Source organism: Oncorhynchus nerka, linkage group LG2 (genome assembly GCF_034236695.1).
Source record: "Oncorhynchus nerka isolate Pitt River linkage group LG2, Oner_Uvic_2.0, whole genome shotgun sequence".
Lineage (NCBI taxonomy): Eukaryota > Metazoa > Chordata > Actinopteri > Salmoniformes > Salmonidae > Oncorhynchus > Oncorhynchus nerka.
Genome location: NC_088397.1, coordinates 63988257 through 64003017, shown reverse-complemented (window position 1 = coordinate 64003017; position 14761 = coordinate 63988257). Strand labels below are relative to the sequence as shown.

General features: G+C 42.4%; 1 protein-coding gene across 2 annotated transcripts; it reads left to right on the top strand.

Annotated features, from left to right (window-relative positions):
* Nucleotides 1-2884: 2884 nt before the first annotated feature.
* On the top strand, nucleotides 2885-12335 carry LOC115139446 (neuroblastoma suppressor of tumorigenicity 1-like). Of its 2 annotated transcripts, XM_065001304.1 has the most exons (5): nucleotides 2885-3205; nucleotides 6235-6274; nucleotides 7304-7484; nucleotides 7793-7904; nucleotides 11494-12335. In XM_065001304.1, the coding sequence occupies exons 2-5, from the start codon at nucleotides 6238-6240 to the stop codon at nucleotides 11767-11769; spliced, it is 606 nt and encodes a 201-aa protein (XP_064857376.1). In that variant the 5' UTR covers nucleotides 2885-3205; nucleotides 6235-6237; the 3' UTR covers nucleotides 11770-12335. The 2 variants fall into 2 exon arrangements, with proteins under 2 accessions (XP_064857376.1, XP_029532695.1); XM_029676835.2 differs by lacking the exon at nucleotides 6235-6274 and having other exon boundaries at nucleotides 2889-3205.
* Nucleotides 12336-14761: the final 2426 nt, after the last annotated feature.

Genomic DNA, 14761 nt, shown 5'->3' with positions numbered 1-14761 from the left:
CATCTGTATTTTGAAATTACTTTGGCAAGCTTGGTGTGGGAGGGAGAGAGCAGGGGGGAATTTAAGTATTTTGTGTCTTAATGAGTAGGAGAGTTAAACTCCTGCTGTTTTAGAATGGGAGCCAGCTTCAGCACCTGTAGCCCTCAAGGGAAGCAGGGGAAAAAAGATAGCTAAAGAAAATGAAGCCATGGATGATGGAGGGGGGGTGATCATGGATTTTGTATCTATGATGTGCAGCATTACAACTAATTAGCACTATCATTCATATGAGGGTGCAACTTTCATTGGGGATGGGGGGACATGTCCCCCCCCCTGCTTTACCATTGGAATGTGATACAAAACAAGGAAACGATGTGCTTTAGGACCATACGGACGCCTCCGAGCGGTCGGGTAGGCTTTTTTGAGTGTATCTGGCTGAAAAATAATAGTAATAATGTCCCCCCCCCCCACACTTCTAAAACCAAAGTTGCACCCCTGAATAGTAGCTATTGTGCATTGCTACCATCTAGCACTACCACAAATAGTTTCAGTGGAGAAACTGTAGGACATGTTACCAATGTTGCACTGGCAAGAAGGGCGATATACATTGTTCCAGGTGAAAGTCTTATCTGCAACGCCATGCAGTCTGACCTCATATGGGAGTGTTTGGGAGGCTGGCGATGGCAGAGAACCTGTGTGTGTGTACGTGCATGTGTGTGTTGACAGTGATTGTGTAGGTGGTGCTGCATGGAGAAGGATCATGCTAGCTTGTGTGTCTTTTGTGAGCAATCTTCTATACCTGTGTGTTCGTTGCCAGCACTGTGTGTATGTGTCTGTAAGTGTGTTTTGTGAGTGTGTTTGTCCAGCCCCCTGGAGCAGCAGAATTTGTGGAATGTTCTAGAATGTCAGTGCTGGACTGAAGCTCAGCTCTTATTACTAACAGGTGAGTACTGCACCGTGCACGTCTGAAAACACACACACACACACATTGTTCCACACACACAGAGAGCAAGAAGCACGTTCACACTTTCACTTCAAGGCACTTATTCAAACACACATTCATACACGTGTACAAACTCACATGCTCCCTCATGAGCTTAAACTATACATATTACATACAGCACACATCCAGATATGCCCAGGAATACATATACAATCTCAAACACATACTGTATTTATACCACATAATCAATTTAAAAATCACATTCACGTGTATCTCTCCATAATAGATACAATACGTTCTTCAACAGTCGTGTGTGTATATAAACATTATTTCACACAGACACTCTTACACACACATACATGTAAACACTCACGCATGCATTCTGCAAAGCATTCGTCAAAAAGTAAGGAGTATATGTTGACATTTTTTATTTAACTAGGCAAGTCAGTTAAGAATAAAGTCTTATTTACAATGACGGCCTCCTGCGGGGAAAGGGGCTTAAAGAAAATAGGACAAAACACACATCACGACGAGAGACAACACTACATAAATAGAGACCTAAGATGCCAACACAGCATGGTAGCAACACCACATGACAACATAGTAGCAACACAACATGGTACAAACATTATTATCTCAAAATAAGGTTTCTCTATTTCACTCTTCCCCTGCCTATCAAAGTATTGTCTTCAAGTGAAGCGCAGAACACTGGTACGGGTGCTTGTGGATACAATCCAAGCTGCACACCTGTGGAGGGAAGAGGGGGGTAGATTTCTAGGACATAAGAGTGTACCTGTCTGTGCCTGTCTGCCAGATTCTCCAGAAGACAGTCATAATCACTAATAACCTTGCCACTAATCAGAAAACACAGCTGGTTCAGATATCATACACGTCAGCATCATAATTACAACCATTTTCCATCAGATGTGGTCTGTTCTGCTGCCAGAAGAGGGAGGTCAGAGAGGTGCCAGGCCAGCATGCAGAGTTTATTTGAGGATAACAGAGTACCGTCATGGTAGGATGAGGGACTGCAGTGGCCATTGAGCAAATTTCTGTTAGAAATGATCATTGAGAAGCAACATTCCTCCATTATGCAAAATAACCACTGGAAGTCTGGGACACTGACTGACTGCTGAAGAGGTGCACAGCTCACGAGGCACTAAAGAGCTACAGCGTCTGCTGGTTTTCATTACTTTCTGGCACTTACTTGTTCACTAGATTTATTGGAGGGTCCATTCATGGTTTCCAACGTGTTCTTCAGTGGCTTATTCAAAGATTGGGACAAAACCCGAACACTGGCCCTGCCTACGGTATATATCCACTTCCACCAAGCCATATTCCTTCATGTGGTTCTTTATAGGTATTCCACTCACTTAAGAACAGCCACTGTGAACTGACACTAGTGATGCATGTGTCACTATTTGCAACATTTTACTATATGCTTATAAAAATGTTACTTTCAGGAAGTTTAGAAGTCAAATAACAAAAACACTTTTTCAGAGAGAAAACAATGAGATCTGATACAAGGTGCATATGAGTAAAACCATTTTTTTCACAGAACATATGGTCATGATATGCCTATGCCTATGCAGTGTTGTATGACCTGAAAGGGAGAGGGGCTCAATTTGCTGAAACACTGATAAATTCAGACCTGCCAAACCCATTCACCCCCCTTCCGTTCTCGGTCGTCTAAAAACACAGCGGGACTCCTGTCCGGAGGCACAGCCGCGCCTATACCCAAATCCAGCGCCTATACCCAAATCCAGCGACTATACCCAAATCCAGCGACTATACCCAAATCCAGCGCCTATACCCAAATCCAGCGACTATACCCAAATCCAGCGACGAAAGAAAAGGCGAGAACTTGGAACGTACAGCTTCACGGAAAAGACATAGCCTCCCGTTTTTGGAGAGAAGAGGTGTAAACAGACTCATAAGGGAAGGGATAGAGCACGGAGGGGAGGGACCCAGTATGCTGATGGATTTAGAGACCGATAGGATTTCTAATGCGCACTGTCTTCTCACTCCTCTCCATATCTGTCCGTCTCTCACTGGCGGAAGATGTAATTGTTTTCTAGGACTAGGAATTATATCAAGGGTGAATCTTTGCCTCAGCTGAAAGCAGTTATATTTTCAATTTCCAATGATCAACTAGAGCTTATCCTCCATCGTCTCTCCGGTCTCCTGCGGGACGGATGGCAAGAGAGGGTTGGGAGAGACGGGTGTTGAAGCTCTAGTGAAGGGTCTCAGCAGAATATTGCTGCATTTTGGTGGTTCCCAACGGTAAGTAAACTTTTTTTTAAAAATAACAGTCTATCCAGACACAAAGTTCACATTTTTTTATGCTTTTCTCAGTCTCGTCGAATTGTACATCAAAATGTCACGTTGCAAACAGGGCCGTAGCTACATAGGTCTGAACCTCTGACATTTTTTTGAGTAAAAATAAAATACTAAAATACATAAGGTGCAATTTCGAAACATGGTTGTGCATCGGCAGTTTTCCTCTTGTTATATGTCACTGACAGTCATTCAATTAGCCCGTGTCAGTTCAACATTTTTAGATTGGTAAATTAGTCTAGTTAGTCTAGCCAGCTATCTGAACTTGTAGTATGCCTAATCACGTGACCAGAGGCCCTGACCTCCAGGGGGGCCCCATTGATTTTGTTAGTCACTCTCACTTATATCATATTAACATAGCATAAGTCATGGCAAAATGTGTAGAATTGCAGGAAATTGGCTTTAAAACTGCGAAACGTTCTCGCCACTCCTTTGTAAATTGTGTAGAATTGCAGGAAATTAGCTGTAAAACTGCAAAAACAACAAAAATTGGTAAAGCAAATGTACTTGTTTACCTTTTGTTAATAAAATACCTTTTCTGCTAACAGATCCCTCTGTAGGTATGAAATTATAGTTTTTATTCCCATGCTGTGTTAATAGGTTAATGGGTAGTGGCTAATTGTATAGCTAATAGACTACGTGTTTGTAGATCGACTGAGGTGACCAATATGCTAATTCTGGGTTAATTTTTATTTGTTTTTTGCTGTTCTCCAAATATAATTTTAGAGTTTTTAAATTGTGTAGAAATTCAGTAAAATGAGCTTCAACTTTCCTAAAATGTATTGGATGAGGAAAGGGGGAACCCTTCACTCCGGGCCTCACTAAAACTCAGACCCTGGCTAGAACCCTGGTTGCAAACTGCCTTCATTGAGAGCTGTAATTTGTCCTTCCTTTTGACACGCACATTGTAATCGTTTCCTGTGGTTCTGTTCTGTGGAGCTGTCTGATGATTATCATTTGCTGGATTTAATTAGCCTATTTGTCAGTTATTTTGCTATACACTGTAGCCAGGTTCTTAGAAGTGTGGTTAAGCATAATACACATCTTATGACCTGATTATAAACTAGGCCCTTAGAGTCAAAACGTTTATTCCTTTAAGTGATTAGACCTATAAAGGCAAATATTTCTATATTAGTGCCAAAAAAGAGCTGGAATGCATGAAATAGCCCATCTGTAGAATTAGCACTTATTAAAATTTTCCACAGCTTCTTGTGCGCGTTTCTTCTTGTCATGCCCTCTCTCCCCAATCGCCTCTCACGCTCTCTGTTTTACAGCCACAGGGCATTTGGTCGTTGGACAGCGATATCGAATCCTTCAGGAATGTTATTTGCCTGAAGGCACAGCAAAATGCCCTCAAAGGTGACACATAAAACGACATGGAAAGGTTTGCAGCCAAAATGTTGTGACCAAACAACTTTATAAGAAACAAAATATATTTTTTTTGTAGAAGTTGGTAAGATGACGAAACCGACCTACGCAGCTTTAAAATGAACTAGAGATAAGTTTTTGCGGACATAGTTTATTTGAGTAAAGAGGTATTAAGCAGACATCTCCCTCTCTCCCACCTCTACCCCTTGGTCTCTCTGTCTTCTACTCTCTGCTGGGCCACTTTGAACCAAGTGGGCTAAAGTGCCTAGTGAAAGTCTACACACTCCTTGCACAGTTGTCACATTTTGCTGCCATAATAAATCTAAAAAAGGATTACAATACATTTTTTCCTACTGATCTACACAATCTGCTACACATTTTAAATGGTCAAATAAAATTATAGAACACTTTCTAAATTAATAATATATAAAACAACGAAAATGTCTTGATTGTGTATGTCTTCACACCCCAGAGTCAATACTTGGTGGAACCACCTTTGGCTGCAATTACAGCGGTACATCATTTTTAATAAGATTTTACCAGTTCTGTACAACTCTTAAGGCAATATACACTGAGTGTACAAAACATTAGGAACACCTTCCTAATATTGATTTGCACCCCCTTTCCCCCCCAGAACAGCCTAATTTCATTAGGGAATGAACTTTACAAGGTGTCGAAAGAGTTCCACAGAGATGCTGGCTCCTGTTGACTCCAATGCTTCCCGCAGTTGTGTCAAGTTGGCTGGATGTCCTTTGGGTGGTGGACCATTCTTGATACACATGGGAAACTGTTGAGTGTGAAAAACCCAGCAGCGTCATAGTTCTTGAGGTTTAAAAATATTTCTTTAACCTGTCTTCTCCCCTTCATCTATGCTGATTTGAAGAGGATTTAACAAGTGACATAAATAAGGGAACATAGCTTTCACCTCGATTCACCTGGATAGTCTATGTCATGGAAAGAGCAGGTGTTTTGTCAGTATTGTTTGTACACAGTACAAATCCAGTGGTGGAAAAAGTACTCAATTGTCATACTGGAGTATAAGTAAAGATACCTTAAAATAACATTACTTCAGTAAATGTGAAAGTTACTCAGTAAAATTTTGCTGTCCTGCCTGAGCATTCGAAATGTAACAAGTACTTTTGAGTAGCAGGCAAAGTCTATGGGTGTAAAACGTACATATTTTCTTTAGGAATGTAGTGGAGTAAAAGTTGTCAAAAATATAAATAGTAAAGTACCAATACCCCAAAAAACGACTTATGTAGTACTTCAAAGTACTTTTACTTAGTTACTTTACACCAGTACATCTATCCATTGTTTTTGTCAAATTTGTTCAATCTCAGTAAATTTGGTTGGGATTCATGGACAGCAATATTGATTTTCAAGCAGATTTAAGTCAGGACTGAGACTGGAACCCTCATTAACACTCAACTCCTCTTGGAAAGCCATTGCTCTATACCTTTTCTTTGAATTTCTTTGACTGTAGATCAGTAGGAAGTAAATCTAATGTACCTTTTTATATTAAATTTTAAGCCAGCCAAATGTGACAACTGTGCAAGGGCTGTGTAGACTTTCACCAGGCAATCATTCACTATTGTTCTTCTTCACAGGCAATGCCAGAGCCAATTCGGCCATGTGAGCATTGTGCAGGTGATTACCGTGTTTAAATGGATGAGTGAAGAAGAGGATACAGAACAGAATGCTGCAAAACTGCATCAGGATTTATTAATTAAAGCTATGCATATACAGTGGGGCAAAAAAGTAGTTAGGCAGCCAAGAATGCTGAGTTGCATCCAAAGAACACCATACCTACTGTGAAGCATGGGGGTGGAAACATCATGCTTTGGGGCAGTTTTTCTGCAAAGGGACCAGGACGACTGATCCGTGTAAAGGAAAGAATGAATGGGGCCATGTATCGTGAGATTTTGAGTGAAAACCTTCCATCAGCAAGGGCATTGAAGATGAAACGTGGATGGATCTTTCAGCATGACAATGATCCCAAACACACCGCCCGGGCAACGAAGGAGTGGCTTCGTAAGAAGCATTTCAAGGTCCTGGAGTGGCCTAGCCAGTCTCCAGATCTCAACCCCATAGAAAATCTTTGGAGGGAGTTGAAAGTCCGTGATGCCCAGCAACAGCCCCAAAACATCACTGCTCTAGAGGAGATCTGCATGGAGGAATGGGCCATAATACCAGCAACAGTGTGTGAAAACCTTGTGAAGACTTACAGAAAACGTTTGACCTCTGTCATTGCCAACAAAGGGTATATAACAAAGTATTGAGATAAACTTTTGTTATTGACCAAATACTTATTTTCCACCATAATTTGCAAATAAATTCATTAAAAATCCTACAATGTGATTTTCTTGATTTTTTTTCTTCTCATTTTGTCTGTCATAGTTGAAGTGTACCTATGATGAAAATTACAGGCCTCTCTCATCTTTTTAAGTGGGAGAACTTGCACAATTGGTGGCTGACTAAATACTTTTTTGCCCCACTGTACCTAGAAGTGTCCCCCCCCCAAATCATGGCACATATTTTATCATTTGGTTTCTTGTGCAAAAACAGCCTGCTATTTCAATTATTTTTTAAGACATAACAACAGGCTAGGCATATGTAACTGAACTAACATAAATCATTTCAGGTGGTTATAACAATAAATGTTTTATGCTCCTTAAGGTGCAATCATGTGGCAAAGAATTGTGATTTGCTGTGCTCTGCTTGAGCTCTGTTCGGCGGCACCGCCCGCTCACATCAACCGTCTGGCGCTGTTCCCTGACAAGAGTGCTTGGTGCGAGGCCAAGAACATCACACAGATAGTCGGGCACACTGGCTGCCAGCCTCGCTCTATCCAAAACAGGTCAGTATGGAACACACACACACACACACACACACCTCTCCCTCCATACCACACATGCAGAGGAATTTCATACTATTTTCAAGAGTGTGACTGACTCACTTTAATAATGAAAACCAGGAATGAAGTTTGACTTTGAATGGCCAAATTACCCAAATAGCACTATAATTTGAATGTACATGGGTCACCTCCAAACAGAATCAAAGCAGCCATAAAATATACACATACTGTATATAAGCTGAATGGTGACATCTTTCCTCCCTCACCCCCCCCCCATCTCTCTTTCCTCCCTCTCTCTCCTATCATCTCAGGGCGTGTCTGGGGCAGTGCTTCAGCTACAGCGTCCCAAACACCTTCCCTCAGTCCACCGAGTCCCTGGTGCACTGTGATTCCTGCATGCCTGCACAGACACAGTGGGAAGTGGTAGGTTCGCGCACACGCACACACACACAAACCCCAGATAATGTAACACAACTCTTTCAATATAAACACATGACCACAACTAGGGCTGTGGTGGTCACGTAATTTCCTCAGCCGGTGATTGTCAAACAAATAACTGTCGTGATTGACTATTAACATAAACACATTTAGCATCTCTTGGCTTCCACACACCTACAAGCCACTGATGTAGTAGACCTTTGTAACATCTGCATTTTAAAAAGTCAAAAAAATCCATGTTATATAGCCTACATCATCACAATAAATCTGTTATTTATTTTAGACATCGTCTAAAGAAAAATGTAGTCTATTTCAGAAGAACAGAATAGCATACTATGAGCTGTCCTTATGTTAGGTCCTGATCTGGCTATGACAAATGGCTGTGGGCTACACTAGTTCATTTAGCAGACAAGATTAGCTTAGAATTTCATGGCATTATTTTAAAGTATGAAGAATACAATTGAATAAAATAGAAAGGATATTTTCTCCAAAGGATTTGAGGGAGTTCGCAAATGCAGCTATTCTGTGTTGAGCGTTAATAAAGAAACAGGTACTCCTATATGCTTAATTTAGAGTTATTTATGTAACGAGTTGTTCTACAAACTTTGGGCTATATTTTTTTAAATACATTGTAAGGCTGCATGATGCAACTCTAGTGATGATTTGAAAAAAGTTATTTGAAAGGCATGACCTCTGCTTTGTTTTTGCGAAGGCTGTACACACTTTGTCAGTTTCTCATTCACAATTTAAGAAGCACTTGATAATGCCTCGAATTTCCCGGCAGAATCCCCTTAGTATGGCCATAATGCACCCTAAAGAAATCCAGGCAGCCCATCTCCCTAAATGCTGACCACTCCGAAGCACCTCTCATCTCACTCACACCGCTCTCCATCACATGAGCGGGTCTTTCTCACAGGCTACAAGTGAAGACAAATTGGGGACGCAACTGCGCACGTCTTTATCCAATTCCGAGGTGCATGTTGAAGATATTGGAACAACTGTCCACATTTACTTTCATCAGCCAACAATATGAGTAGTCCTAATGAACAGCAAAAGCACTAGTCTATGTCAATCTACTATCCCCCATTGTACAAAAGTTGACCTATTTGCCTGCAGCATACCACCCTGCATACCACTGCTGGCTTGCTTCTGAAGCTAAGCAGGGTTGGTCCTGGTCAGTCCCTGGATGGGAGACCAGATGCTGCTGGAAGTGGTGTTGGAGGGCCAGTATGAGGCACTCTTTCCTCTGGTCTAAAAAAAATATCCCAATGCCCCAGGGCAGTGCCCTGTGTAGGGTGTGTTGTCTTTCGGATGGGACGTTAAAAGGGTGTCCTGACTTTCTGAGGTCATTAAAGATCCCATGGCACTTATCGTAAGAGTAGGGATGTTAACCCTGGTGTCCTGGCTAAATTCCCAATCTGGCCCTCAAACCATCACGGTCACCTAATAATCCTTATTGCTTCTTGACACACTGCCCGCTTAACCCGGAAGCCAGCCGCACCATTGTGTCGGCGGAAACACAGTACAACTGGCGATGCTTTTGCGTGCATGCACCCGGCCGCCACAAAGAGTCGCTAGAGTGTGATGGGGCAAGGACATTCCAGCCTGCCAAACCCTCACCTAACCCGAACGACGAGGGGTCAATTGTGCGTCGGCTCATGGGTTTCCCGGTCACAGCCGGCTGTGACACAGCCCGGGATCGAACCTGGATCTGTAGTGACTCCTCAAGCACTGTGGTGCCTTAGACCGCTGCGTCCCTTGGGAGGCCCCATAAATGTGCATTTTATGGTGAAAATGATATTTCCCAAACTTGAAACTCACGCGCTGCATGCCAGTTAGGCTCTACACCCGTCATAAGCGGATTCATGTTCTTAATTTTAAGACGTTATTTGGCCACTTTAGTTGTGATACAAACCTTATCAAAACATATATGCCTATGTGCTAGGCTACATGAGGTGTGTGACTATGATTAGAAAAAAGTCACCATAAAAAGGCATTGTTTCTTATGCTGAGCATCATTCACAAGTAATAATATATAATTCACAAGTGATAGGCTAATATTGTCACCCATCAGACTTCTTGATTTAATCTTGTCTTTACATATGCTAAGTAATATATGTCTGAAATTAATTTTGATTTAGAATGGAAACAGGAGCAGGGGAAAAAATACATGTTGTCTATGCACTTAAATGAATGGAGGACGCTTTTCCTGTGGTCCATTTTCATGCCAGCCAGGTAGGCTGTACTCCTGTTGTAAAGTAAAGGAATGTGCTTAATATTAGCAAAGTTGAGAAATAAATATAGTAGGCCTAGCCTATAGAAGGCTGTTGGGATCCTCCTCTTTTTAATGGAGGACATCACTCTGTTTTCTCGCGCTATTTCATAGAAATGTAGAAATGTTGCGCAACATGAGCTCGTGTGCTCTCATGAATTGTTTGATTCGATTTTCGATTATATTTGAAATTATGTCAGAGTGATTAGAGGGACAATAGAGTGCTGAGTACCAGGCAGTTAGCAAGCTTGGTAGGCTACTAATGACCGTCAGCAGCATCAGAGCTTGGAGAAGCCTAATTACCGTGACTAAACAGTCACGTGGAATTTGACTATCGTCATGACTAGTGACCGCCGGTCTGGTCACCGCAACAGACCTAACCACAACCCCAGTAGCCTACAGAAACACAGAAACACATTAACACAAACACAATTGATCCTGCATTTAATTCATCTGAGGTTTCCCTTGTCCTCTGTCTTTAATGGGCCTGTCTGTCTAGTAGCCAGAGATTCCAGAGCACTGGAACAACAAATTCCCTGTGTTGAGGTGTATGTAGTTTGGAGAGCAGCCAGACAGGTAGGATAAGAGTGGGCCTGGGACCACAGGGGATGTGACTTCATGCCTCAAGAGAAAAAGTGTACATGATGTACATGTTATATACTGTATACAATATTGAAAAATAAATGGAAGCAGACTCATGTGCCTTATCAACCCCGTTGTTGATACATTAATTATTACTATGATTCTGACTCTTTTGAGCCACACATCCTGCTGTCTAAGGTCTCTCTTTGATAATGGAATGCACTTTTTCTGGATTGTTATATATTGGCTAAAAGCAGTTATGTTCCTCTGAGCATAAAAGCTTCTCAAGACTAATTTCTTTTCATGGTCTCCATCCATAATGGTGCATTGTCAAATTATTTCAGATCCCACCTATTGTTGGTTTGGCAGCTGTGTCAAGCATGAATTCCTAAAAGCACAACATGACTCATGGATACATTGTTTGACGATGGATACTGCAGTACTGCAGTGCTTGTCCATTTTTTTATCCAGGCAAGTCAGTTAAGAACAAATTCTTATTTACAATGACGGCCTAGGAACAGTGGGTTATCAGCTTTGTTCAGAGGCAGAACAACAAGAGAGAGAGAGAGAGAGAGAGAGAGAGAGAGAGAGAGAGAGAGAGAGAGAGAGAGTGTGTGTAATGCATTGTACGTTGTGTGTGTAATGCATTGTGCATTGTGTGTGTAATGCATTGTACGTTGTGTATGTGTGTAATGCATTGTACATTGTGTGTGTGTGTAGGTGACTCTAGAATGCCCGGGCATTGAGAACACTCCTCGTGTGGATAAACTGGTGGAGAGGATCCTCCACTGCAGCTGCCAGTCCTGCAGTAAGGAGGGAGCCCAGGAGGGGGCAGTGATGCAGCTCTACCTATCAGAGAGCGCCCAGGACCCTCCTTCCTTACCAGAGAGCCACCACGGCGGCTCACCCCCTCACTCCCACACAGACACACACTCTCAGCATGCTCACAAACACACAGAGCCACACCAGCACACACACACATCTGATGGAGGGTAGGTCGCTCGATCGCCGCTGACACTCCTCTCTCGCAGTTCCCGATTCTTCTCCCAAATCACTCCACAAGTTGTTTCTTATACACACAGTTACAGTATGATGCATTTCCCTTCTTTTCGATTCAGCCACTGTTTCTTCATTCAACACCTTTAAAGCACTTTGAAAATAAAACCTCACTTAACATGACAATGAAAACTGCTTATAAAAGCATGCACACAGAATCTCACTCATGCTGTACTCTTCACAAGACAACCATAGTATAAATTAGCGCATTTAAACTCACCAGTTTATACATTGTTTGTCAATCTAACTTCTCACGTAGGACAACGAATATCACAATCCTACACACACTCAGGCATGCACACTGACACAGCTATAGACCTTTGAAGCTGTAGACTTATTTCTGTTCATCTGGCGTGGATTTGTTTTTTAATCATAGAGCCACAGTACAAACTGTACAGTTTCTTGACTTAATGTCTCTCACTAATTTGCATTAGTATCTGACCTAAAGCTATATGTTCCAATTTGTGCTTCTCATACGAGAATAAAGCTCTTTTTGTTCAATCTTATCAATGAAGCTCTATCTGTAGTGATTTATTTAAGGCTTTTGTCTATTATTGTCATCATGTGGTGGGAACATGATCTTGGACTAGTCAGCTGCCTATGTTCATATATAATAGATTTGATTATGCTTCTCTCTGCTGGTTTAAAGAGGTACTGCAGAGGGCAACTTGAGAAAGATGCAGCAGCATGCGCTGTGTTTTATTTAACTAGGCAAGTCAGTTAAGAACAAATTCTTATTTACAATGACGGGCTACCCCGGCCAAACCCTAACGATGCTGGGCCACTTGCGCCGCCCTACAGGACTCTCAATCACGGCCGGTTGTGATACAGCCTGTAGTGACGCCTCTAGCACTGAAATACAGTGCCTTAGACCAATCGGGAGCTGTACTGGTGTGTATATCATTTCAAACTAAAAAGTAAAATGATCACAAGAAAGAATTGCAGCATTTGGATACAGAACACCATTATCCCAGAAACCTTAGACTCACTCCAATTTGAATACCTCCCCAACAGATCCACAGATGATGCAGTGTCTATTGCACTCCACACTGCCCTTTCCCACCTGGACAAAAGGAACACCTAAATGAAAATGCTATTCATTGACTACAGCTCAGTGTTCAGCACCATAGTGCCCTCAAAGCTCATCACTAAGCTAAGGATCCTGGGGACTAAACACCTTCCTTTGCAACTGTATCCTGGACTTCTTGACGGGCCGCCCCCAGGTGGTAAGGGTAGGTAACATCACAAGCGCCACGCTGATCCTCAACACAGGGGCCCCTCAGGGGTGCGTGCTCAGCCTCCTCCTGTACTCCCTGTCCACTCATGACTGCACGGCCAGGCACGACTCCCAACACCATCATTAGATTTGCCGATGACACAACAGTGGTAGGCCTGATCACCGACAACAACGTGACAGCCTATAGGGAGGAGGTCAGAGACCTGGCCATGTGGTGCAGGACAACAATCCCTCAATGTGATCAAGACAAAGGAGATGATTGTGGACTACAGGAAAAAGAGGACCGAGCATGCCCCCATTCTCATACACGGGGTTGCAGTGGAGCAGGTTGAGAGCTTCAAGTTCCTTGGTGTCCACATCACCAACAAACTAACATGGTCCAAGCACACCGAGACAGTCGAGGACACGACAAAACCTATTCCCCCTCAGGAGACTGAAAAGATTTGGCATGGGTCCTCAGATCCTCAAAAGGTTTTACAGCTGCACCATCGAGAGCATCTTGACTTGTTGTGTCACTGCCTGATAAGGCAACTGCTCGACCTCTGACCGCGAGGGTAGTGCAAATGGCCCAGTACATCACTGGGGCCAAGCTTCCTGCCATCCAGGACCTCTATACCAGGCAGTGTCAGAGGAAGGCCCGAAAAATTGTCAAAGACTCCAGCCACCCTAGTCATAGACTGTTCTCTCTGCTACCGCACGGCAAGCGGTACCGGAGCACCAAGTCTAGGTCCAAGAGGCTTCTAAAACAGCTTCTACCCCCAAGCCATAGGACTCCTGAACATCTAGTAAAATGGCTACCCAGACTAATGCATTGCCCCTCCATTCTCCACACCACTGACACTCTCTGTTGTCATCTATGCATAGTCACTTTAACAACTCTACCTACATGTACATACTACCTTAACTAACCGGTGGCCCCGCATATTGACTCTGTACCGGCAGCCCCCTGTATATATTGTTATTTTTTACTGCTGCTCTTTAATTACTTGTTACTTTTTATCTCTTATTCTTATCCATATTTTTGGAAACTGCTCTGTTGGTTAGGGGCTTGTTTCACTGTAAGGTCTACTACACCTGTCATATTCGGCGCATGTGACTGATAAAATTAGATTTTATTAAAATTTGATTTGATTTGATTTGAGAAGTGTTCGGATTTGAAAACAAGTTACAGAATTTGACATCTCTTTACATTGGTTACCTTTCAATCCCCAGTCCTAATCTCACCTATTTAAATGTACTAACACCATAGTGTTTCAGATTTTCACTCAAGTGCAGAGGTTAAGGCTGTGCGTGTTATAATCCTAACTGTGGACTATAGATTTGGGGGTTTTGGCCATGTTTGCATCGTCACTACTCTCTGCCTACAGCAGTCACAATGGACATATTGTTCTCTAATAGAAACCCTTGGCTAGTAAGTAACATACAGATCAAACACACAGAGAGTGCTTTCCCCCATTTTAACCAATACTAAACGGCAGGCATTAAAACTACAAAACGCACCCCCCCCACCCCCCCCACACACACACACACCAATAATGCATTCATGTACATCATCAATGATCTGTTTTCGCATTTTCAAATGTAAAGTATTGTAATGTAAATGAATGTAAATTCCCATTCCTTTTTCTCCACCAGCTAAGTGCTTTATTATCTGAGTTTGAGATCATATGGACAATGTTCCTGTTTCTACCTTTA

Bases quoted from the DNA above. Each gene is read 5' to 3' on its own strand.
- LOC115139446 (XM_065001304.1), top strand. From the start codon at position 6,238: ATGCCAGAGCCAATTCGGCCATGTGAGCATTGTGCAG. The intron at 6,275-7,303 runs GTGATTACCGTG...ATGCTCCTTAAG, and splicing joins GCCATGTGAGCATTGTGCAG to GTGCAATCATGTGGCAAAGA. The intron at 7,905-11,493 runs GTAGGTTCGCGC...GTGTGTGTGTAG, and splicing joins CACAGACACAGTGGGAAGTG to GTGACTCTAGAATGCCCGGG.